The 24077-nt window shown below is 52.2% G+C and overlaps 6 protein-coding genes across 6 annotated transcripts; 3 read left to right on the forward strand and 3 right to left on the reverse strand.

Annotated features, from left to right (window-relative positions):
• Window positions 1-1139: 1139 nt before the first annotated feature.
• Window positions 1140-3544, reverse strand: NPT1 (nicotinate phosphoribosyltransferase; the record flags this gene model as incomplete). The annotated part of the gene is made up of 2 exons (XM_062884618.1): window positions 1331-3544; window positions 1140-1278 (listed from the first exon to the last, which is right to left on the reverse strand). The coding sequence occupies exons 1-2, from the start codon at window positions 2641-2643 to the stop codon at window positions 1140-1142; spliced, it is 1452 nt and encodes a 483-aa protein (XP_062747472.1). The 5' UTR covers window positions 2644-3544.
• Window positions 3177-6293, forward strand: UTP4 (U3 small nucleolar RNA-associated protein). Its single transcript, XM_062884619.1, has 2 exons — window positions 3177-4400; window positions 4461-6293. Exons 1-2 carry the CDS (start codon window positions 3377-3379, stop codon window positions 6068-6070), a joined length of 2634 nt encoding a protein of 877 aa, XP_062747473.1. The 5' UTR covers window positions 3177-3376; the 3' UTR covers window positions 6071-6293.
• A 3434-nt stretch (window positions 6294-9727) lies between these two features.
• png1 lies at window positions 9728-12845 on the forward strand. The gene is made up of 2 exons (XM_062884620.1): window positions 9728-11059; window positions 11121-12845. Exons 1-2 carry the CDS (start codon window positions 10566-10568, stop codon window positions 11989-11991), a joined length of 1365 nt encoding a protein of 454 aa, XP_062747474.1. The 5' UTR covers window positions 9728-10565; the 3' UTR covers window positions 11992-12845.
• A 3151-nt stretch (window positions 12846-15996) lies between these two features.
• Window positions 15997-18356, reverse strand: QC762_102350 (uncharacterized protein). Its single transcript, XM_062884621.1, has 2 exons — window positions 17920-18356; window positions 15997-17607 (listed from the first exon to the last, which is right to left on the reverse strand). The coding sequence occupies exons 1-2, from the start codon at window positions 17986-17988 to the stop codon at window positions 16417-16419; spliced, it is 1260 nt and encodes a 419-aa protein (XP_062747475.1). The 5' UTR covers window positions 17989-18356; the 3' UTR covers window positions 15997-16416.
• A 663-nt stretch (window positions 18357-19019) lies between these two features.
• USB1 (poly(U)-specific 3'-to-5' RNA exonuclease) lies at window positions 19020-19958 on the forward strand (the record flags this gene model as incomplete). The annotated part of the gene is made up of 1 exon (XM_062884622.1): window positions 19020-19958. One exon carries the CDS (start codon window positions 19020-19022, stop codon window positions 19956-19958), a length of 939 nt encoding a protein of 312 aa, XP_062747476.1.
• Window positions 19959-20477: 519 nt separating this feature from the next.
• Window positions 20478-22841, reverse strand: ERO1 (endoplasmic oxidoreductin-1; the record flags this gene model as incomplete). The annotated part of the gene is made up of 3 exons (XM_062884623.1): window positions 20478-20941; window positions 21000-22576; window positions 22722-22841. The coding sequence occupies 3 exons, from the start codon at window positions 22839-22841 to the stop codon at window positions 20833-20835; spliced, it is 1806 nt and encodes a 601-aa protein (XP_062747477.1). The 3' UTR covers window positions 20478-20832.
• Window positions 22842-24077: the final 1236 nt, after the last annotated feature.

A 24077-nucleotide genomic window follows, 5' to 3' on the forward strand; every position in this document is an offset into this window, starting at 1 on the left:
TCCCTCTTAGATGTGAGTGGTGGTTCGAAAGCGCCTCAGGCAAGCTGTGCTGCATGTAGCTTGCAGCCAACGGCATGGGTTCGGAGATAGGCCGGGGATGAGCCTATTGGGTGATTGCGTTATCGGATGTGGCTCTTTGGTTCTCGTCATTTATCGGCGGATTGCTCATTGTCCCTGGGGAAAGCCTCATGGGCGTGGGGTAATATGTAACTTGAGGCTGAGAGTTGTCAATGTTGAGGGTCGGTCCGCCCGAGTGTGTTCTGAGATGGGATTGAGTGGGAGATGTTGCTTTCATGGTAAAGCCATTCATTGGCTGTATGACAGGTGCAATCACATAAAACAGCCGAGTAATTATGTCTGAAGGAATGTATGATAATGACCCGATTGATGTTGTAACGGTTCGAGTGCGGCATCTGTGTATCAGTGAGGTGGGATGATGCGTCCCTGCAGTTTGTGTAACCAATCATCCAGAGATGCATCTTCAATCCACAACGCGAGGATCAATTGGTTGTTGAATGTGTACCTATGATATTGGCTGTGAAGACCCGAAGAGCAGGAAGTAAAGCTGGACCAGAGCCATTGGTATTAACTGGCTTCCGTACCTAGTATGTTAATGTCATAAAATTATCCGTACTTCACCTAGAAGGAATATGAACCATGAAGTTGTCTGCTTCCCCACATCCCGTTGTGGCAATGGCACAGCTGGGGCAGGGTACCATTGCATAAACCTTTATCAGACTGGACCTTCCAATCACCACTGCTATTGCAAGACTGTATCGAATTTATAAGTCAGCAGTGTTCCTCTCACATCTGGGACACTGTCTCCAGCACTCATTTGCGCCGTTCCGGACAAACTACTGCACGTCATAGATAACGGCTGCCAAACGTGGGGTACTAGTTGTTCGACAACGGCGACAAAGCTTGCTGCGAAGAAGGTTTCCGCGGAGACGAGAATGGATGAACTTGCAATGGAAATGTCTGTAGAGTTCTTCGGTAGCTCTTCCGCTCTATCCCAGGTATAAGCCTACTAACCATACTAATAAAAAAGCAGATAACCTCCCATATCGATACCGACCATTAACCCTGGAAAATGCATGCCCACGCACGACCGCCCCCAGCAGAATTGGAAAGCAGAAAAATCACTGCTTGGTGCTGTCGTCCTCGCGGCCCCATCTCGCCGACTCATCGCCCTCTTGCCATTCTTTTTCGACATAGCCAAGTTGGCGCTTCACCTGCTGGACGGTCTCCTTGTCGCCAGTATTTTTGCCAACGTTGTCACTAAATGTCCCTGTTAGCCATATTTCATTGGGCCTCCAAGACTGATACTGACCTGATCTTGATGGCGGGCCTACCTGCCGCTGAGCTCAGCTTGATGACAATGTTGAGAGGCGTCGACTTCTTTCCGGTCGTTGTGTGAACGAAATCGTTGGTCAGGAATGTCCCAACACCAAATGTGGGCTGGAAACCCGCTTCCTCTGATACTTGCTTGTACTCCAAGCACCGGTCAATGTTGAGAGAATCGGAAAAGACAATGACCTTCTTGTCATGAATTCCCTGCTCATCATAAAACTTGCGCATAACCTTGACGAAAGTCTTGGGGTCTCCTGAGTCCTGTCGGACACCAGTGAAAACATCGGCGTATGTCATTTCGGTCTTGGCCGGCTTGGTGGCCGAGGTCACCGCCGAGATGAAGGAATCAGCAACACTGGGCTTGCGGTCCGTGTGCTGGGGAGCCGGCTCTCCCAGATGTCTGACGGGTTTGCTGAAAGCCTTGAGGAACTCGGGGGTACCAAAGGTGTCGGTCAAAGCAATGCCGAGAACACCCTCACCGAAGCATTCAACCCAGCGGTAGAGAGCCTCCTCGGTAGAAAGTGTGTAATCACCGACGATAGCAGCAGTACCCATGAACCATTCGTGAGCGACGGTGCCCACCGGGGGGATGCCAAAGCGCATGGCAAGGTGAACGTTGCTGGTCCCTGACAGCTTTCCAGACCATCCCTTCTTTCCCGCTTCCTTGCTGGCCTTGGTCAGGCCTCTGAAAACCAAAGCCTGGGTGTGGTAGTCTCTCCGTCGACGGGTGCCGAATTCTGAAAACACACAACCGGCCTCGAGCAGGCGCATACCCTTCGCAAAAGCCTGCTCCTCTTGCCCATCATACGTCCAATCGGTATCCATAAACTTGAAATAGGCTTCAGAGGTCAATGCCAACAGAGGGATTTCGTACAGAATCGTTTCCAGCCAGGTACCGCTGATCTTGATGTCCAACTCTCCAATGTCGCCCTCGGAACCAGTGTCCTCGCTACCTGGCGAGAAGGTGGTTGTTACTTGCTCCCTCGGCCGGAGGCGGAATTCGGAGAGAAACTCAAGATATTCAGGGGTGAAATATGGGCAGTGCTGCTTGAGGTACTGGAGCTCCTCAGCTGACAAGGAAATATTGCCAAGCTTCCTGATCTGCTCCTCGAGCCAGTTGAAAGCCTTCCGTGAGAGCTTCTTCTCGGGGGTCCGGTTGGTGAAAGCATAGGTGACTGGTACATCTTTGTAATGCTTGAGGACGGCGCATTGCATCGTCAGCTTGTACAAATCTGTATCCAGAAAAGAGATGACACCCTCTGGGTAGGGTGAACCGCTGTTGAAGTTAATCATAGTGTATGATGACTTTTGTTGCTACAGGAAAGACTGAGATAGGTTGGGTTCTGGTGGAAAATTGTGTGCTTCAAAAATAAGCTTCCTAGGTAAGAAGGTAGGTAGGTCCACAGGCAGGTGACCGTTCAAGAGAGACTGAAATATGCGGTGCCTCTTGGTTTTTGAAACGTGTTGGCTCTAGGAGGCGTTGGGTGGCTTGATGAAATTGACAATGGTTTCAAGAAGGACAGAAGAGAAAAGTAAGGGAACTAGCAGTCTCTAGGTTGTTTGGCTGCCTCTCAACCTCCGTTTCTCACCAACCTCTCGACAGAATGCCTCGGTGTGTGGACGATGACACAACCCCTCCAAACGGGAGCGATTGCAGCGTGGGGTTGGTGGGCACGGCATGTTTTCCGAACAATTTACTGGCACGAGTGTCACCTTTGTGATCCATGTTTTCTGTAGCATGGTCGGTGGTGTTGAAAGGCCCACTTGGAGTGCACGAACCACAGCTTAATTGACTGACCGACTTCACCGACTAGGAGCTTGGCTAACGGATTGAAGCGGCAGAAAAAAAAAAGTTCACAGGCAGCTTCACTGGTCGCGACAGAGGAAAGCACCCCGCCAAATAGCAGTAACCCAAAGAAAAGCAGAATTGTCAACCAACTCAACCAGCTGCGCGCGCCGAGATATACCCCTTTTTTTCTTACCTTTCCCCTCGCCGACGCCCGAGGCCGACGACCAAGTCGGAAAAATGGATATCCACCGGTGCCGTTTTGTGCAATATCCTCCCCAAGCCATCAATTCCGTCGCCTTTACACATTCCTCACTTCCCTCGACCAGCGCCGGCAAGAAATATCTGCAGAAACATGTCCAGGTCCGGCTGGCCATAGGAAGGGCAAATGGCGACATTGAGATCTGGAACCCCGCTAATGGCGTGTGGCATCAAGAACTCGTGATTCCTGGGGGTGAAGACCGCAGCGTCGATGGCTTAGTCTGGGTTACGGATCCTGATGAGGAGATGACTGATGGCAAGATCATCTACGGCAAATCGAGATTGTTCAGCATTGGGTACAGCAACGAGATCACCGAATGGGATCTGGAAAAGGCCAGAGCCAAGGTTCACGCGAGCGGACAGCACGGCGACATCTGGTGTCTGGGTGTCCAGCCACTCCCCAACAAGGCGACTGTCAACACCAGCCGGAAGCTTGTCGCAGGCACCGCTGATGGCAACCTGGTTCTTTACTCGATCGAGGATGGCGATCTCAAGTTCGAGAAGAGCTTGATCAGAACACCTTCCAAGAAGGTCAAGTTTGTCAGCATCACCTTCCAAAACCGAAACGTCGTCGTCGTCGGCTGCTCCAACAGCACAATATGCGCATATGATATCCGGAACGGGGAGCTGGTGAGACAGATGTCCCTGGGCGCAGATCTTTCGGGAGGTCCTAAGAGTATCATTGTCTGGGCTGTGAAGTGCCTTCCCAATGGCGACATCGTCTCAGGCGACTCGACCGGCCAGGTGCGCATCTACGATGGCAAGACCTATACTCAGGCGCAAAGAATCCAGAGTCACAGCCAGGATGTCCTGAGCTTGGCTGTTGCCTCTGATGGATCCAAGATCTTCTCTGGCGGCATGGACAGAAAGACCTCGGTGTTCATCCAGGTTCCTGGGCAAAACCGCCGGTGGAGCAAAAAGTATCACAGGAGATATCACACGCATGATGTCAAGGCGATGGCTTCTTTCGAGGGCAAGGGCATGAGCGTGCTGGTATCTGGCGGTATGTTTTGATCGGATAACCGTTGCCCCGAATTGCAAACTGACAAGATCATGATAACAGGTCCCGACGGCAACCCCGTGGTGATGCCCTTGCGCATGGCCGGAAACGAGAACCATAGAACATTGCCTAATCTTCCACAAGCATCTGCCGTGGAGAGTGCTCCTAAGGCGCGCTTCATGCTCAGCTGGTGGGGGAACGAAGTCCGACTCTGGCACCTGCCCAGCCCAGCCCAGCAAATCCTCCACGACGCGTCCGCCACACAAAACTTCACCTCGCAGAGCCTGCGCAAGAACCGCAAGCTTCTCGCAAAGATCTTGGTCAGGGGCGAATCTCATATTTCATCCGCCACCATCAGCGAAGATGGTAAGCTCCTCGCTGCCGCCACCTCTACAGACATCAAAGTCTTCCAGCTCAATTACGCCACTGGCCAGCCACTTGAGATCAAGAAGATCGATCTTGATACTTCTGGCCAAGGCGCGTCCAAGGTCCAGATTGCGCCCAACAAGCAATGGATCTCGTGGGTTGAGGATGGAAGCAAGGTCATGATCGCCAAGGTTCAACCTACCGAAGACGGCAGCTACACCATCTCGTCTCCTTCAAAACTCGCCCGTCTTAGACGTCAGATCTCCAAGAACCTCCTTCTTGGTGGGCTCGGCAACTACAACAGGAACATCACCCAACTCACCTTTTCCCCCAACAGCAAAATGCTCGCCGCTGCCGACTTGGCCGGGTACATGGACACCTGGGTATTACGCGTCCCCGGGGACGCCCCTTTGACCAACGGCACGACGACGGCCCACCACTCTGATGACGAGGCCTCATCCGATGACTCTTCGTCAGACGAGTCCTCTTCTGAGTCCTCGGCGGACCCCAACGCGGAGCGCTGGACCCGCAGCCCCAACGCCCGTCTCCTTCCCAAGCTCTCCTCTGTCCCTGTGGTGTTGTCGTTTTCTCCGAGGGATGATTACTCCCTCTTGGTGGTAACCATCCAGAAGCAGGTCCTTGTGTTCAGCGCCCTCCACGGGGTGCTGTCCGAGTGGTCGAGGAGGAACACGTACCCCAAGCTCCCCGAGCGGTTCAGGATTACGAGGGACGTCATGAAGGGCGTTGTCTGGCAAGGGGAGAGGATCTGGCTTTGGGGTGTGAGCAGCTTGTTCATGCTGGACTTGTCTAGAGATTTGGAGTTTGCCGAGGGTGCGACTGTTGTCAAGGGGAAGAAGGACAGGTCCAAGAAGAGGAAGAGGGTTGACGGGAGCGGTGCGGGGGGGAAGATGGAAGGGAGGGAGGTGATTGGGCCGCAGGTGGTGAAGAAGATGGTGCAGGGGGAGGATGGGGAGACGAGGTGGGAGGAGATGGAGCTGGATGGGGAGGATGACTGGGCGAGTACAGCTGGGGGGAGTGAGTTTGAGGATGATGAGGAGGAAGGGAGTGAGCTGATGAAGTTGAGACAGGGGGAGGAGGAACATGAGGAGGAGGAGGGGGCTAATGGGACTGTGGCGGTTGCGGAAAAGGACAAGAAGGCGAGGTGGTGGTTTACGTATCAGTTTAGGCCGATATTGGGGGTTGTCGGGCTTGGGGAGGAGGAGAGTGAGATTGCTGTTGTGGAGAGGCCGGTGGAGGCGGATGGGGGTAAGGAGAGGTATTTTGGGGAGGGGGAGTGGGAGAGGTGAATGTGAGGAGGCTTACGACGACGTTGAGGGGGTAGTCTTGGACATGAGCCGGGTGGATTGTCCAGATCTGGTGAAGGCATTGCGATAGGTTACCTTTACGGTCAGAGGACAGTGTGTGGGATTGCACAAGAGATGTAGATGGTTTCTGTAAATAAATGGCTTTCCGAGTTTCTAAAAAGATGGGAGTTTTAGGTAATGGAATAATCGAGCTGGTTAAATGGTATCTGTTTGATGTGCGTGATGTAGAAGATGGCGTGTTGGTATGCTTTGATGCAGGTATTTCATTTAATCTGGATGATACTGCCAGTCAGTCACATCTTCAAGTTCTGTTGATTTGTCTGTCTGACCTCAAGCAAGCACACAAATCAACTACCTATCTACCTTATCCCTTGGGGGGGACCGGCGGGGGGAGGACAGACATTAGTGGTATCTCCCTCCTCCACCACTTCCATCCTCTGAACTACTCTAATACCTCCGAAACCTCACATTTCCCACCCCCACACTGCCTAGGTACCTTGTAGCCGTCGGGGAGCCGGACGATCAGCATCCCCCTCGGCCTTTTTTTCTTTCCTACTAGTCGTAGATGGAGAGAGGTAGGTATGTATCACAGCATCTCTCGGTTCGAACTTGAGCAACCTAGGGAAAAGTATACCCGCTTCATCAAGTGGACTAGGTAGGTCTAGAACAACCAGAGCAAGGTAGGGAGGGAGCGGTGGTGTCAAAGGATAAAAGCAGTAGTATCACCGTGTACTGCAGGTTGGTTGTCTGCTGATAATGGGGCATCATCATTCAATCATCTTCCACGTATTACGACAACGGTCGAGGTGGTGTCACTGGTTTGTATGTCTACGTTGCGTAGGTATTTGCCGGCTTGTCCGAGACATTTTTATTCAGTACAGTAGACATCATCTCGGCCGGGTGAACAAGCTACTTGACCTGAATTCGCCGTCTCCAGGGTCCGTAGGTTTGATCTCCATCCTGAGAGTATCCCTCAAGCAGGTGAATAGACAATCTTTCATAAACCTATCCATACTCCCTGACCGGGTCAGGCCGGAGCGGGGAGGCTCACATCCGAACAAGCAAGCAGCAGGGCCGGGTATGTAAGATGTTCCTTTTCCGGTCTTAGTGCCACGACGAGGGGGGAGGAGGCTCTTGAGCCACACGAGTTGGTTGGTTGGTTGGCTGGCTCGGTCGGGTGGGTTGGGAAGAAATTTCAGAGAGACGCGCGTCCTGTCCTGGCCATTGCTTGTTCACTGACTGTGGGTTTGCTTGATGGCTTCTTGATCCAGTTTGGGGTTGCGGCCTGGGTGGGAATGTTGGAGCCAAGAAGAGGTTAGGAGCGAGTTTGGTTGTTGGTGGAGAGTTGCGTACAAGGAGCGGTGTTGAGTTCTCAAATCTTGATCTTGGTGTGTTACTGAGAAGCCAGGTAGAGCTTCGGGCGGTGTCTTTGATCATGTTGGTGCTGCTTTGGGGTTCGGGTCCTTCTGAAGCCCTCGACAGCAAGTGGTGGCCGAAAGGAGCATCTGGATGACCGAGCTCGACATGAATGATTAACCTTCCACGTATGTACCTTGATATGACCGAGATCGAGACGGGGAGACGTGGTATAGCGGCCCGAACGGGAGCGCGGGATGTTAAAGAAGACGGACGAGCCGTTCATACCGAAACTGGACCGACAGCTCTACGCTCACCATTATGAGATGACACCGGGCAATCTGCATGCCAGTCATATCAACCCCAAAGCCAGGAGACTACCGCTCCCGTGTCCCACACGAACAATATAATCATCCTGACACCTTCCTGTGCTATTCGGGGAGGTTTGGGATATGGTCCCTGCCCCAAATCATGTGTCAGGTTGCAAGAGGTCGTCCACGTAAGACACACGGTTACAAGCGTGCTCCTAAAGGGGAGCGGTCGAGTCTGCCGGGTGCGTGGGCCATCGAACGGCTTCTTATAAAGTGACAAAGTGCCAAGACCGAGACTAATCAATCTGGATTCTGCAACGCCCACCCATCGTCTGCCCGGATTTTCGAGAGCAGAGGGGGTTATCAAGACATCCGAAACAAGAGAAAGATAACAGGAGATGGCTGACACAAACAAGTTGTTGTGGCCCTAGACGACCTCGGCAACGAATGAGCGACGTGCAGTGGTCTAGAAGGCGTAGAAGGCTGGCAGGCTGGCAGACCAGAAGGCTGACGAGATGGTTGATTCATCATGTTGTCTGGCTGTCTGGGGAGTAAACGGCGTGGCGGCCATCTGCAAAAGTCAGATGAAGAGGGTCAAGGCGCCGCGTAATCGCTGCCCTGAACGCCACTGCAGACACACCCCTCTCTAGCCACAGTGTTCCCGGCTGGCTGGGCCTTCTTTCTTACACTGTGTTGACGACTTGGTTCCAAGTGAGCGCTGACCAGTATGATCCTCTCATGCTCTGCTGCCCCAAGTTATGTTGGAGATCAACGTATTCGTGTAGGCCTCATTGCGACCTGTGGAGCACAAGAACGGTTGATCCAGGCTGCTAATGTCTCTCGTTTCTCGCCGTCTCCTGACTGATTGATGACCGGACTGGTTCGGGGGCACTGGAAGTCGTCAGTGCTGGTCCATGCCTGAGTAACCTCGAGGAGGTCATTCGATGGCTTTTTTCATCCCGTTTGGGGAAGGAAGTTTTGGTGAGTGGCAACAAGGCGTCAGCTCATGTTGAATCGCCGTGTCAGCAGTCGCGAGTCGAGAACAGATGAACTATAGCGTCGAGGAGGTGGAAAAGATCAAATGTTGGATATCACATTGTACACTCATGATCCTGGTTGGCACAGTGTGCCGGGGAGCGGCTCTTGTTAGGTAGTGGAGGCAGCAAGGCCATACGGTTGCTAAAAGTGTTGACGCCTTTTTGCCTGTTGCTTCAACCGCCCAACAGTAAATGGTCAGTGAGGATATCACAGAGTGCTTGGCGGTATTAATAGTACGGGACCGATTCGGTTGTGTAATGTTGGACACCTGCACACACAATGGACAATGGCATTCGGATTCGAGATGACCATTCTGGAATCTACAGCTGCTTGATGAGAAGGAAGAAAGAGTTGGAAGGACCGTGATTGGCTGGGCTAGATCTCCCAGCCACAATCGGGAAGTGGGTAGAGGCTAATAAGCCACGCCTCGTCATCCTAGACTGTGGATCATCTTCAGTGTCTGACTGCAACGCAGCGACAAGCGAGGCGATCATCTGTTGTTCAGTTTTCCGGAGGATTTCGAGAGGGAAAGTGTAGATATATAGGAACGGGGAACTCGTAACGAAAAATGACTCCGTTCCGAATGGATGGACCCTGATATTTGGCAGCGTCTTGGTGTTCTCTTGGGTGATGCTTGAGGCGGAGGCCGATGCGTGTGCAAGACGTCTTTGGGGGCGGAGGGATCTGGCAACGGCCGTTGATTGGCCCGGGCGTGGGTGAGAACGCGCGTCCAGTCCAGTCTGGCACCCAAGACGCCTCTTCTCCGTGCGTCCCCCTCCTCCCTCACTTGCTGTTTGTTCCCTAGCGCAGATGCCAAATGCATCGACACCCCCTCGGCAGAAGACATTTGACTCTTGAGCATACGTACTGCAGTCTTCGTAGTAGTGTAGACAAGACAATCCTCTGATCTGAACAGAACCAGACCAGGCGGCCCGAAAGGGGAAACGAAATCGTTTATGTACTGCCACGCAACACTCGGAGTGTGCGATTAGGAGGGCCATACGTATGCCAGCCATCCATTATACACACACACACACACACACACACACACACACACACCCCACACACACACACTGTCTCCCTCCCCACCCCCCATCTGCACCTCAGCTTTATCCCCCCTTGTCTCCTCCGGGCCACCCTCTGGCTCCCGCAACCCTGTCTTTTGTCTGCCTGGCCCTCCGCCATCTTCAAACCAATCCGTACCTACCCTACACATCTTCTCGTCACTCCCAGAGCCTGCGAGGCCTGTTCCTCGAACTGCTCAAACCACGACGCCGCATCCGCTCCTTTTCCGACAAGGAGACGCCTGGTTGTCAAACAGCGAGGTCTAAAGGTCGACTATAGTGGGTGAAGAAAGGAGGACGACATTAATACGTAGCGACAATTCGCAATCCGCAATTAGGCGCCGGGAAGGAAAGACCAACACCACCGGCAATCATCGAATTCTCTACCTCTTCACGACGACAACGTTTGCTACGACGTACGCCCGAGACGAGGAACGGGCAACGAGACAGAGACTCGTGCCGTGTGTACGACTGGTCCACGAAAGCGTGGCGATATTTGGACGACGCTTCAACAAACGATTGCGGGCTGCTGACGTTGCTGGGAGCCTGAAAGTGGATAGTAGTCAACACTACCCCCTTGATTGCTGCGCACTCGTTATAACCGTCATTCGCACATTGGGCGCTGCTTAGAACCAACTACAGCTATTGCACTGTCAAACGCATCTTTGCACAACGGCTGCGACACACCTCCGTCGCCGAGACTACATCATGGCTGCCGACCGGGGAAGTGCCCCTCCGGGCTCGGGCCAGTTTGGGGAGGAATGGGCTCATGACCTCAGAGTTCAATTCGAGCAACTATTGCGGACGAAGCGCCTGAACGAACTTCAAACATCATCGCGGTCCGGATCCTCATCTAGGGCTTCATCCGTTGGCCCCGACGGTACCTATGCCTCGGGCTCCTCACAAGCACCTCCACCATCATACTCCGCCGTCCGAAACCTTCCCAAGGTTCCTCGAGCACCAGCGCCCAACGACGCAGCATCCATCAAGTTTAGAAACTTGCTTATCTCGCTTTCAGCGACCCCCACCAAATATGAAAACCCGGGTCTGCTCGACGAGGCCCTTCAAGTCATTCCATTGGATAGAATATACGGCGAGGCGGAAGAAGAGACTCAAGTATTGCAAGCGCAGGCTGAGAGCATGGGCGATGGGAGGAAACCAGAATGGGGCTATCAAGATTGCGTCATTCGCGCACTTCTCAGGTACGTCTCGGACATGTTCTAGATCCCTGCCCCAAATAATCGCTAACTCGCTATCTTCTAGATGGTTCAAGAGACAGTTCTTCACATGGGTCAACAATCCTCCATGTCCCATCTGCCTTTCACCAACAGTTGCCAAGGGTATGACCCCACCCATGCCGGAGGAGAAAGCTTGTGGCGCTTTGCGCGTAGAGCTCTACCAGTGTGCCAGCCAGCATTGTGGAGCATATGAGAGGTTTCCCCGGTACAGCGACGTGTGGCGCTTGCTGCAGACAAGACGCGGACGTTGCGGTGAGTGGGCTAACTGCTTCAGCATGCTTTGCCGGGCAGTCGGTGGGCGAGTACGCTGGGTATGGAATGCCGAGGACCACGTATGGACCGAGGTATACTCGGAGCATCAGAAGCGGTGGGTTCATGTGGATGCGTGCGAGGAGTCTTGGGACAACCCACGACTTTACACGGAGGGCTGGGGCAAGAAGATGTCCTACTGCATCGCCTTCTCCATCGACGGTGCCACCGATGTTACGAGACGCTACGTGCGGAAGATGGAATGCTACAACGACCGCAGCCGATGCCCAGAAGAGGTCTTGCTATATATATTACAAGAAATCAAGCACCTGAGGCGGGCCAACATGCCCAAAGAGGATCGGTTCCGGCTGGAAAAGGAGGACTCGAGGGAGGACCGTGAATTGCGCAGCTATGTGGTGGCGTCCATCACACAGGCGGTGACCGAGCTTGTCCCAGGACAAGTCAATACCAGCAGCCAGCGAGGAACCCCAACCAACGACGATACCAAGGTGCCTGTCTCCGCTGATCTACCCGTCCGCCAAAGTGGAAATGCCGAGTGGGTGGCTGCTCGCGGAGAAAACGGGCAACGAAATCAACAAAACCAACGGTTCCAACCGCCACATAACCAAGGACCACGGTTCCCTTAATCCATCAAGAGTTTTGTTCTTCCAAACACACCAACCATTTACTCGGCAAAACAAGAAGCGCGGACCGAGGACGGATTTCGCCGCTTTCTGCAGCATGATACCCACCGTTCTCGGACTAGCAAGCTTGTCGAGCTTGCACGTCAATGAATTGTTCGAATCGTCATTGCGCCACACCAAGGCGAACTAATTCCATAACGTCACGACAGACCCTCCGCGGTCAACGAAGTATTTACAACAATACACATAACCATTTTCCCTTTGTTTTATCACATTTCTCAGTCATCCATCGGTCTTGTTTGAATAATCCAAGTAGCAAACAGCAGGCGTGTCGGCGCTTTAGGCAGTATGGGCGTGGGTGGGTGGAAAGGGAAAGGTGTATGGGAAAATATTTGGGAACCAACTACCTCTTTTTATATATATATACCCTCAGCGAAGTGTTGGTATTTGACTGTGTGGTAGCGGCGGTTTTTTTTTTTTTTTTTTTTTTTTTTTTGGGAGGGGGTTGTGGATTGGGGGTGTGAAAGCGGACAGAGAGAAACATAATTTTGAGCTGGTTTTTTGTTTTTGTTTGTTTGTTTTTTACACTTATGTCATGTGTTGCATGAATGAAGGTTGAATGATTGAGTTGAGGGGAATATAACATGGAGTCGTGGCGGGCTGCTTGGGAATTTTATGGGATGGAAATGGGAATAACATGGAGAGCAAAGGAGAACGAACTACCACTACTGGGAAGGCCAAAACAAAAGCGGTTGATGGAGGTGGTGATGATTGTGTGCATACTTGGGGGAAGAGAAGAGAAGCAATGAATAGATGTTGCATGCTGCTGCCTACATTTTTGCTGGATTACAGTGATCTGCTCGATTGTCTATAGAGTTTGTATGTCTTCAAAGCTGACTCGGCAAAAAAACCGAGCCAAGAATTGACCCCTTTTTGGGGAAAAGGGGGATGGAGCAAAACGCTCAGGCATTTTCAACCGTTGCCAATGGCCGTTGAGGAACAAGTATCAATTCAACTTGGCTACTGCCGGCTAGGATGAAGATACTGATGTCTTTCGAGGCTGGGTATCTTGCGTATCTACCTATCTCGCAAATGAAGTGATAGATTGAAGCGAGGACGATCATTTAGATGGGTTCTGTTGTGGAACCGGTGACCCCCACGCTTGTGAGGCATGCCCGCGTGGGTGGTGAGAGAGTGGGTGAGTGAGGATGAGTTGAGGAGATTAACGAGGTGGAAGTGATAGAGTATGATTATGGAAGGTCTCTTCCGGTTCAGGATGTCAATGGGTGTGGGTATAGGCACCTGAGCTCCCATGTGGACAGTGGCTTTATCTGGAGAGGTGTTTTTGTAAGAGTTTATGGACCATTAGGGCTTGTTCTTTGATATTATCTGCCTCTTTCTTAATAGAAAATTGTGGAAGAGTTGTGGGCAAGATAGGGAAGCGGAGGGAGGTTGTTTAGTACTACCAACGAAGATGGGTTCAAAAAGTCATCCGGACGGTTAGGTAAGTTTTAAGTGTCTTTCTAGACCCGTTACCTATGTGAGCTGTGAAGATATATCGACAGCTCCAAGCAAAAGACCGTTCTAGGATGTAACAACAGGTATTTAGTTAGATGGACAATCTGTTTGGGCTGCCATGTTTCGAGAAGACTATGCCCATGTAGCAGCTTTTTGTAACCCTTCAAGGGCTAGCGAGTATGTATGGTTATGATGATTGGGGGAAATGGTTAACGACCGGGTCGCGCAAGTGTTGCTGCTGTTCAGAGAATTCTCCACCAGCTAAGAACTGAGGGATGGATATCAATTGCCAAGTGACTTTTTTGACTTGTGGCTTGTTAGCACGAGTCAGGTCTACTTCGGAGTTGTGCTTGGAACCTTAGTGATGGTTTACACCACTAACCTTGGGTCTCCTATGCCGTGATGGGTCAGGTGGCTTGGCTGGCCATTGAGATGTGTGTCCAGATCTCATTATTCACTGGAAAGTTTGAAAGGTTCGAGAGCTACTTGCTTCAAACCCACCTGTCCCAAGCTTCTTTCACCAGGACTACGTCTGTGGCTTGACACCTCCTGACATCAGCTCAGACCACAGCAAAACGGGAATCTCGTGAATTCGGATCGAATCTCCGGCCATGGAGGAATCTCCTTCTTCCTCTTCTCTTTTCTCTTATTCTTACCGTCGTCTTGCACCCGAGCGGGGAGGCACTCCCTTCTCTGTCGTCTTTCCCTCTTGTTGAAGACAATATGAAGCAGCAGGTACGTGTCTTCCTAGCTATCGACGCATCCGGCCTTTCAAACGAACATTTTGATCACGGCGTCATTTTGACCTACAGGCCAGTGGCCTTGTGTTGTTATCATGCGTCATCCAGAGCCAGACGTCCAATTGTGGTGATGCCTTCCCAATTCACAACGACAAGAACTTCGGCCCCGACTTGTGTTACTTTCTTATTTACAAAACCAAAGCCTATTCTTCGAAGGGAATGTGAATAACTGGACTCAGCTAATCTTCTGTTCAGCAGAATTCAGCCGAGGTCGACGCAAACGTCGTCAGTGCGGCGCCTTCGCAACCGGATACCCGACAAACCAAAATCATAAACATTCACCTGGAGAGAGTTAAGGAAAATGTCTATTAGTCGTGAACCGCTACCCTGATGATAATGATGCACTCGAAGTCTACTGGGCATGTAGGTTGTTCTCATCTTTCATATTTCTTTGTTTGTTACACACTCATCGCCAGCACACAAGCCGGCTTGTTGGTCTTGATGTCGCGTAGCTGGGCACCTTGAAAGGTTCTTGGAAAAGGATATGCCGTCGATGAATTTGAGACAAGCTGTTGATAGATGACGATTATGACAGGCAGAAACCATGCTAGGAAGTGCCTTTTCGCACAGTGTGGCAATGACTGGTGGTACGAGTGTCCCATTCCGATACCTGCTCCGGAATGGAAAAACAGACTATGCTTTTTGCGCAGACGGAGGACGAGTCACGAGAACGGGAAGCAGAACTTCCAAACAATGACCTCAGAAAACTCCTCGAAAGAGAGCGCTGCAAGAAGAAAGACCTGCCATTTAATGAGTATTTACACTGGGTTGCCCAACCCCCTGAGGAAGTAAGTAAAACGGCGCAGCATGCCCGATGGGGTTAACTAACAGCCCGCCTGGCCCACCGGATCGGCTGAAGGTGTTCTGAGAACTGGAGTTTACAAAACAGCGTGAAAGAGAGCTCCAGGCAAGGATTGACGCCATGAGTCATGAGATATCTTGTGAGATGTCTTGGAGGAAGCATCAATTCGAGACAAAAATTAAAATAATAGATGAGTTGGAAGTCTTGGTACGGAAACCGTTAGAAACCAGACCGACCTTTGTTCCTTGAAGAAGGAGATTAGAGTCGGCAAGGAGAAAGTTATGGAGCTGAAGCGTGCTGAGAAGGAGGCTAGGGAAAAGGTTAGGGTGGCCAATGAGGATGTTGAGAAAGGTGAAGGAGGAATTGAAGTGTCACAAGGAGAAGGAAACCCAGCTGTTGGATACAATCAAGGCTTTCGGAGGAGGAGAAGTCCGCACTGCTATCCATATACGAAGACTTTGGCAAGACCCTGGACTCTTCTCGAGACACCGGCAAGCGGAGACGGACAGAGGGACCGGACCACTGACTGGCTTAAAAATGCCCACACGGACAGTGAACAGATAGCTGATATTAGCAAGAAGCTTCGGTTCAATTCTGCGTGCTGTGTCTTGAGGATAAAGGGAGCGAGTAAAGTACGTTTTGAGCAGTCCCCTATGCTTGATCATGCTGCGGTACATATCTGGATGAAGTACCCACCTAGGTTTGCTCATTCTTCCAAACTTTTCTTCCGTTTCCCCCGAAATGCTATTATAAGAAGCAAGTCAACGATTCTTAAATGAACTTTAAGGTGTCAGATCATATCATCCAACGCTGATTCCACAGTGCATCTTGAATGTTGGTTACAGGTTGAATCACGACAAACAAAGGGTGATGAAAGGAACAATGATATGTGAAATATTCTACATAAATACATCGCCTTCGTAACTCCTCAATAAGTTGACGCGTAAGAAAAAATTTCTCTCCATATATCCCTGTGTATGCCCAGTTCTCTTTACCCAAAAAGAATCCAAATATTGAAACCCATACCCGAGACATCATAGCAAAGGAAATCCTGACCAGATCAAAACCATCAGTAATAATCCCCATCACCAACCCTCCTCTCCTTCCTTCCCCTCAAACTCCCAATCTTCCTCTTCAACTTCTCCCCCAACCCCCCGCTCGCCCTCCCACTCTTACTCCTCTCCAACCCCCCCCGATACGACCCCTCCCCAACAACCTGCTCCGGCAACATGGCCGTCTCCTCCTCATTATCAACCACCCTCTGCCTCTGCCTCACCCCCCCATCCTTCTCCTCACTCCCACTAGCCATCAAACCCCTCTGAGAAGGCTGCTGCATCTCATAAGCACCCCCCTTCCCATCCCCACTAATACTCCTAGCCAAATACCCCCCCTCTTCTTAGCCACCCGCCTCCTTTCCTCCTCCTCAGCAGCCCCAACCCCAGAATACCAACCCTCCCCCTTCCCCTTCAAATCCCCCTCCCTGTACTCCACCCCAGGCCACCTCTTATACGCGCCCCCGCCCGCACTTTGTTCCCTCATCAAATCAGCCCCCTCTTGATACTCCCCCATCCTCCTCCCCGTCATAACATCCCTCTCCCCAGGCGGCACAACCGCCGTCCCCTGCAGCGGCACATGCTTCGTCAAGCTGTCCTTTACATACTCCACCGGCGTAGCCTTGATCGCCTCCTCGTTGGAGGATTTGACCGCCTCCAGGGGAGAGTACTTCTTGTTGGTGTTGTACGGGATCAGCGTGGGGTCATACGGGCCAGGGTGGTGGTAGGGGGAAAAGGGGGAGGACTGGTCCAGCTGGTCTATTGGGTCGGCAAAGGGACGGGCGTGGGAAGAGGTGGGGCGGACGTGGCGGTTGGCGGCGCGGTGGGAGGAGGAGAGCATAGCTAGGGGACGGTGGGATTGGTCTCCTGGGTAGCGGTCTTTGAGGCGGAGGGAGTTGCCGCGGCGGATGGGGAAGGATTCGTCTGATGGGGGTGGTGGGGGGTGGTTGAGGGAGGAGGAGCGGTTGCGGGTGGTGGTGGTGGTGGTGGAGGGGAAGAACTGGTTGGACATTTTGCTGGGGGGTCTGGGGGATGTTGGTGTAGAAGTTGCTACGCTGTTGGCGCGGGAGAGGATTGTGCCCTGGGACCAGTTGCGGTTGTGGCTTGGTCTGAGTGGAATGGCTGAGCGGGTGGATAGGGTGCGGTCTACTCCTGGTGGTGAGGGCGGGAGTTGCCTGTTCAGACTGAGACTGCTGCGGGTGCTTCGGATGCTGCTTGTTCTGCTCAGGAGACGACGGAGAAAGGGCTGTTCTTCTTCGTCACCTTCGGTATAAGATACGTTCCTGGTGTGCTGAAACTTTCGTCGGATGCTGCCAACTGCCGAGCGGGTTGGTGTTGTTGGCGACTTTGTTGAAGCTGGTGGCGATGGTGGCAGGGGTGTAAATCTTGTTGCGCAAACCTGGCTTGGTTCAGGCTCATATAGTGGCTCTAAGAGATATTTTGAAGCCTATGTAACTCTTCTATTCAGTATTCTGTTCAAGATTTTGTTCAAAAGTCGAAATCTCGTGTTGAAGCTATTTATTAGGGCCCGGAGTTGGTATCAAGGAACTTGGAAGTGATGCCAAGGAATCCCGAGAGTGACGCAAGTGTAGGTCAGGATCGTCACCGTCCACGAAAACCAAGCCGCCAGCACAGCAGCTGCCGCTGACGCCATCCTATGAAAAGACCTCACGTATAAGACCAAAACCCCCGAGCTTCCGGAGGGTTTACCCACTCATCTCGCAGACGGAAACGAACTGAACATCAAAAACAAGCTTACCCATTGCTTGTCTCCTGGCAGGCCATATTCATCCCTGCCAAATTCGTCCAGCGTCTTCCCAGCTGGCATTTTAGCGGCAAGGGCGCTAAGCTGGTAGGCAGGTCTTGGGAGCTGTTTCAGTGGGGTCTTGGGTCCGTGTAAGTGGGAGGTGAATATATTTCCAGATTGGGTCGAGATGTGAACCAAAGAACAAAGAAGAACAGTGGAATGATGTAAAACACACAATGAGAGTCTTATATCGACCAGATTCCTAGATACACACAAAGAACAAGAGGAAAAATGCAGACGACGCTGTGCGACCAGGTGTCCTTATGATCATTTTTCCAAAGCGGCCTTCTTCGGCAGGAGAAACGGCGCGCGGGGCCTCTCCCTCCTGCAGTAGTTCCAGACTCAAAACAGCCATGTGTAACCTCTGGATTCTGCTGCAGAAGAAGGACCTCGCCTTTGGTAGTAGACGTCACCAGACTTAATTAGCCAGGGGATGCAACGAACAGGCGGTCCAGACCTGAGCTCCAGACTGGTCCAAGCCAAGGGATCGTCAGCGTGATGCCCGGGATAGGCAACGAACTATTCTTCAACTTCACCAGACTTCTGCACCATCTCCCATATTATGCGTGATATGGCCCGTTATCAAACTCTTCATGCCGGTCAGCCCACCTATACATAGGCCTTTCATACTACCCGTCGACGAGTGGTGACGCCCTTGAATATGCCAAAGGCAGTTGGTTTGAGACTGTGATTGGTTGGGAGACTCAAAACTGTAGACGCACTGGCCAATGGAATCCGGAGACAAAATCCGCCAGATGGTCGCTGCCTCCGCCGGTTCCCCGACAAGTGTTCCATAGAGTTCAAACAGTCAGGTCCCAGGTCCCTGCAGGAATAAGTCCAAACACCGGGCCGCTATTGGCTGCCGTCCGCTACCTTCCAGTCCGTATAGGTCTCACACAGCCTGGGCCCTTGCAGCATCGATATCGAAACATGGCCTTGGGTCTGTCAGAGTCTGACCAACTTCTCACACCGGCCTCATCTCCATATGTTGCATTCTTGCCCATTTGAAGACACCAGCCACCGCCGGTGCCTAGCTAGCCGCGTCACCTGCCATGCCGCCGCTGGTGGATTACGGATCCGATTCGGACTCGGACGCCGACACGGCCAACCCAGCTCCTCCGCCAGCCAAAAAGCCAAGACTAGGTGCACCTGGCACCGGAACGGCTACGGCCCTATCTAGCGGCCCGTCTCCGGATCTGCCTCCTCTCCCGGCATCATTCCACGACCTCTACGCCTCCACAGCCCGCACCTTTGACGACCCTTCCCTCCACCAAGGTCGAACCAGACAAACACCACACATCCCTGGGAACTGGCCCAGCCATGTTTACATTGAATGGCATCCACCGCCAGAGTTCAAGCGCATGCTATCAGGCCTGATATACTCGGTCCGATCCCAGATTCGCAAGATAGACCCCGAAGTAGAAATAACCAGCTTTCTGGAGAGCGACCTAGGCGTGCCGTTACCGTTGCACATCAGCCTCTCCCGTCCTCTTAATCTCAGCACGTTCCAGAAAGACCTGTTTCTGTCCGATCTTCAAAAGATACTCGCTGGAGACCAGCCGTTCGAGATACGGCTCGGGAGGGTGGAATGGCATTTTACCTCGGAGAGCGGACGGGCATTTCTGGTGCTGAGAGTGGCCTGCCCGTCTCGAAATAATGAGCTCGTGTACCTTTTGTCCAAGATTAACGAGCTTGCTAATATATACGGCCAGCCCCAGCTCTATTCGTGGGCCTCGGCTGCAGAGGGGAAGGATGTTGCGGACGCCTTTCACTTTTCGATTGCTTGGTGTCTGGGTAAGCCGTCGGATCATCTCGAGCGTATCACAAAAGAGGTTTTTGCAAAACCCGAGATCCGGACTGTCATCGGAATGGGTAAATTGACCATCCACAGCATCAAGGTCAAGATTGGGAATGTGGTGACGAATATTCCGCTGAGGAAGGAGGATGAGGAGAGGAGGGAGAGGAAGCACAGTGCTTTGCTTGGGTTATGATGATACGGGGTATGATTTCGCTCGGCAGAGGTATCGAGGCGGTGATGGGAAGTGTCAGGGAGCAGGTTGGATCACAAATGCCAGACGCCAGGGATAGCTAGTAGAAGATTAATAAGCGATCAATTCATAAACCACATTATACTGACGTTCTTCTTGATTGCCATCACATCACAAGTTTCCTAGAAATGGCCTGTTGAAGGTGAGAAGGTGGGAGGTGATTCCAGGTTGTTTGGGGGATGTAGGACTAAATAAATGATGTAGACGAAAAAACAACCGAGCAGAAAGAGGCTTGGGAGTTTTTGCAAGAGGTCATGAAGGGTGAGCCGGAAAAAGGGGTGATAATAACCTAGGGGAGTTGGACGAGCAGCTTGTGTCTACCGGGATGGAGGGCTTGCTTTGGGGCGGACAGTGGGATTGGTAGTTTGTTCTTGGGAGCATCTTCATTTTGAAGGCATGGTTGGAGCTGGCCTGTATTTGTTAGGACATACTCATGTTGAAGGGAAGGGATGGAAGACTTGCGCTCTCTTCAATTCCTGCTTGGTTGCACCATAAGTCAAATATAATCATCACATCTTCGGTACAAACTGAATTTTCACCTGCTAGTTACAAACGCTGCCCAAAAATATATACAAACAAACACCCACCCAACTGCTGCCATGCCAATAACGATTCATCAACTCCCAAGCTCCATTCAAGACGTCACAACCCAATAACACAGACAGCCAGCTATCCCGCAGCCAACCAGGAAATAGTCCGGGCCCATCTCCAGCATCTTACGCCAGAGTGAGGCATGCCACTTGTATATAGCTACGGCCATACCATACCCCAACGCATGATAAAAATGACTCACTAGACCACCGCTATCCCAGCCATTCTAGAGCTCGTCCACTCTAGGGAATTCCAACGTCCACGTCCTTGGAGTCACCGGCAAGCCCAGGAAAAACTGCATAAAGCGCGCAGCCTCTTGAGAAAGGACAACCCAACTAGAGAACCGTTAGCATTGGTTTTCAAACAGGAAAAAAAAAGAAAAAAAAAACTTACGCCTTGGCAGGGACACTGATCCACCCCTTCAACACAAACATCGTCACCTTCTTGATATTCTCCCACTCCTCCGCCATGGCCTCCGAACTCGACTTTGGCTCCCGGCGGATCCTCTCCTCTCTCTTGGTCTCCACCTCATCCACATCCTGCTCATCCAGCGCCTTCTTGATAGGGCCCACACTCAGAATCTTGTTCACAACCACCTTCTTAGCCCCCTTGTTATCCTCTGCCTCAACCATCCCTCTAAACTTCTGAATAGCGCTCATCGAGCTGCTCAACCTGGCATACGTGTTGAAAAGCGCCACCAATTCCGTCCGCTTCAACACCGGAACCTGCGGGTGGTCGTTATTGTCAAACTCGAACAGCACCTTCAGCGCAGTTCCGTACCCAGCCGTCTGCAGCTTGCCCCACAGTCGGCACTTGTCGCACCCGACACAGTCCATCAGGCGGCTGACATTCCTGAAGCGGTTGCGGAAGTCCTCTTTGAGCGAAGGGCCTTCTCCATTCTTGAACATGAGGCTCTCGTCAAAGATTTGAGGCACGCTCGCGGCCTTGGTGGTGACAGCCAAGACCTTCTCACGCGTCTCGGCGTCCTGAGCCGGGTCGCCCGTGCAAAAGGTGTAGCCCTGCTCGGCGGTGAGATAGGGGCCGAGTTTGGCGATGGCGCGGGAAAGGAGGGCGTAGTTAAAATAGAGATTGCTGATGCGGTCCGGGAACTGGTGTAAACGAGCCTTGTAGCAGGCGAGATTGGGTTGCCATTGACCGGTGGTTTGGTTGAGAAAGTCCCAGCAGAGATGGGTCGAGATACTCGCATGCATGCCAGACATGACTCTGTAAAAGACACGCTTCTCGAGACATTCGTCCTCGGCTTCGAGACCGGTGTTGGCAACGAACGGGGTGAGGGGGTTGTGCTCCCTGGTTTGCTCAAGAACATGCTGGCGCCCAGCAGCGTCAAGAACAGCCTTGAAATCCATCGCCGCTGGTCCACGAGCCGAGGTATCCTTTCCAAGCGCCGCATAATGGGGAAAAGAGCTTCTCTGGAAGCAGTTCTCTCGGTATACCGCATCCCACACCTGCTTGGCGCCATCGCCAGCATACCCAGTAAACCTCTCGGGATTCCGCAACAAGCTCACATAATCCCCCTTGGACGTAGCGCTCTCGTCTTCGGGGACGCAGTAATCTCTGTCGTCACACTCGTCGTCGTATTCAACCACACAACTCTCCCCAACCCCCTCACCCAACTTCCCCTTCAGCGGTCGTACTGGCTCTTGTTTTTGAACCGCCTTGCCGGGATGTTGCGCCCTCGGGCCCTCGAGCTTTCCGAGCTCTTTAGCCCTCCACACTGGCGGGATATCCTCCTCGTTATCCAGCGTCTCTACCGCGCAGGCAATGTTCCCGCACATGCCATTCTCGTCATTCCAAAACGGGCACTTCTTGTGAAATAAATTCACCCGGTAGTGACTGAAGAAGTCCGTCGTCTGGGTGAGCTCGTCAAGGGCCGGCTTGACATTGCGATTGAGCCGCTCGAGCGTCGAGTACGAGGCACAGGCGTCGCTCACGATAGCTTTTGGCGATATCTGCCAGAGGGAACCGTTAGAATGATATACATGAAGATCAGCCGCCGTTGCAATAGCGGCAGTAGCGCAACTGGATCTGGATGGTGGGGCTAATGCATCTGCACAGCAGAAAAGAAAGGGGCAAGGGCTGATAAGAAAAGCGTACCGCGCAAGCATCTTGAGGTGGCGCTGGTGGTGATGCCGAAGGTTGTGAGTTTTGGCATTGCACTTCTGGGCTCCAGAGCGCAAAGACTGATAGATAAAAGAGACGGGCGGCCGTCTTCATGGTGAAGGAGGAGGGGGGACCTGTGGAAGGCCTCGAAACAAATGGGACGGTCTGGGCAGAATGGCCGGCTGGATGTTGCTGCTATCGAATGAGAATATTCGTGATCCGTAATTTCTATGCCGGTGTAACCGAACTGTCTTTGTCTTGGTGGTCTGGTATGCTGTCCAGAGACCCGGGCCTGAAACGTGGACGTTTTATATGATATGTGGTCCGACGTCAGCGTCCCGAGATGGCAATTGGCGATAAGAGGTCTTATCGGGAGGCCGTTGTGGCCGAGCGGAAGGGCGATCGACGGTGCGCTTGGCGTTTTCTGGAATGATTACAGAAGGGATGCGCAGAAGAAGTGGACAGGAATGATGTGATCGTGTGGCAGCAGCTACGAAGTGAATGCAGAAAGTGGTAAAGACCAGGTGGTCTGTGGGATAATATGTTGTTCTTTTAGAAGATATGGCCAACAGGAATTTGCCGTAGTGGCTGGGGGGGGGTTGCGAGAGGAAATGTGGCCAGAATGAAAATCAGCAGATGTCGATCTGCCGACGAACGATCGGATTGCTTGCAAATCACGAAAACCGGCTGACACTTGTTGCCTTTTTTGGTTCCCGGATCTGAGGAGAACACTGGCAACGTATCAGTGCATCCTTCTGAGTACGGACTGTGGCCCGACGCTTGCTCGTACGCGATATGCAAGAGTGTTCATTGTCCTGCCTTTTCCTTATTCAGTTCCCAAAACTGCCAGCGTGGCGCATTGGAACGGGATGTAACCGTACCTTGATAGATCGCCTCAACCCCGCGATCAATCACCAACTGGGGGGGCATCTATTCAAGGGTGGATATAACTCATGACGCCTGTCTCGATGAAACTTCCCATACGGGCCTGATAGTTTGATTATTCTTCTTAATTCATCGCTACATAACCAACAATCCATCATCTGCATGCCCGGACAGCTTTGTCCCGGTTTTCATTATCTCGTCGCCCCCTGGCCAATGTCCACCAGCCACTTCTGCCTCGGCCCTCCAATGGCCGTCCAAAATCCTGCTCCTGTATCGCGGCTCAACCCATGCGCTCAACTCCTCCATATTCCAGAGCCTATCAATGTTCGTAAATTCTTCGCAGATGTAGCGCCTCAAGATCGAAAGTCGACTGTCAACGCCCAGGTACGTGTCCCGAGACATGATAGCCAGAAGCCTTGCTGCCCTCACATCAGCGGGCAGCATTTGCCTCTCCAGTTAATAAGG

This window comes from Podospora pseudocomata, assembly GCF_035222375.1.
Source record: "Podospora pseudocomata strain CBS 415.72m chromosome 1 map unlocalized CBS415.72m_1.2, whole genome shotgun sequence".
Classification (NCBI taxonomy): domain Eukaryota; kingdom Fungi; phylum Ascomycota; class Sordariomycetes; order Sordariales; family Podosporaceae; genus Podospora; species Podospora pseudocomata.

Coding starts and splice junctions, on each gene's coding strand:
- QC762_102350 (XM_062884621.1), bottom strand. CDS start 17,988: ATGCCAGCTGGGAAGACGCTGGACGAATTTGGCAGGGATGAATATGGC. Junction 17,608..17,919: donor TGCCAGGAGACAAGCAATGG/GTAAGCTTGTTT, acceptor AGAGTTACATAG/GCTTCAAAATATCTCTTAGA.
- UTP4 (XM_062884619.1), top strand. CDS start 3,377: ATGGATATCCACCGGTGCCGTTTTGTGCAATATCCTCCCCAAGCCATC. Junction 4,401..4,460: donor GAGCGTGCTGGTATCTGGCG/GTATGTTTTGAT, acceptor TCATGATAACAG/GTCCCGACGGCAACCCCGTG.
- png1 (XM_062884620.1), top strand. CDS start 10,566: ATGGCTGCCGACCGGGGAAGTGCCCCTCCGGGCTCGGGCCAGTTTGGG. Junction 11,060..11,120: donor GTCATTCGCGCACTTCTCAG/GTACGTCTCGGA, acceptor GCTATCTTCTAG/ATGGTTCAAGAGACAGTTCT.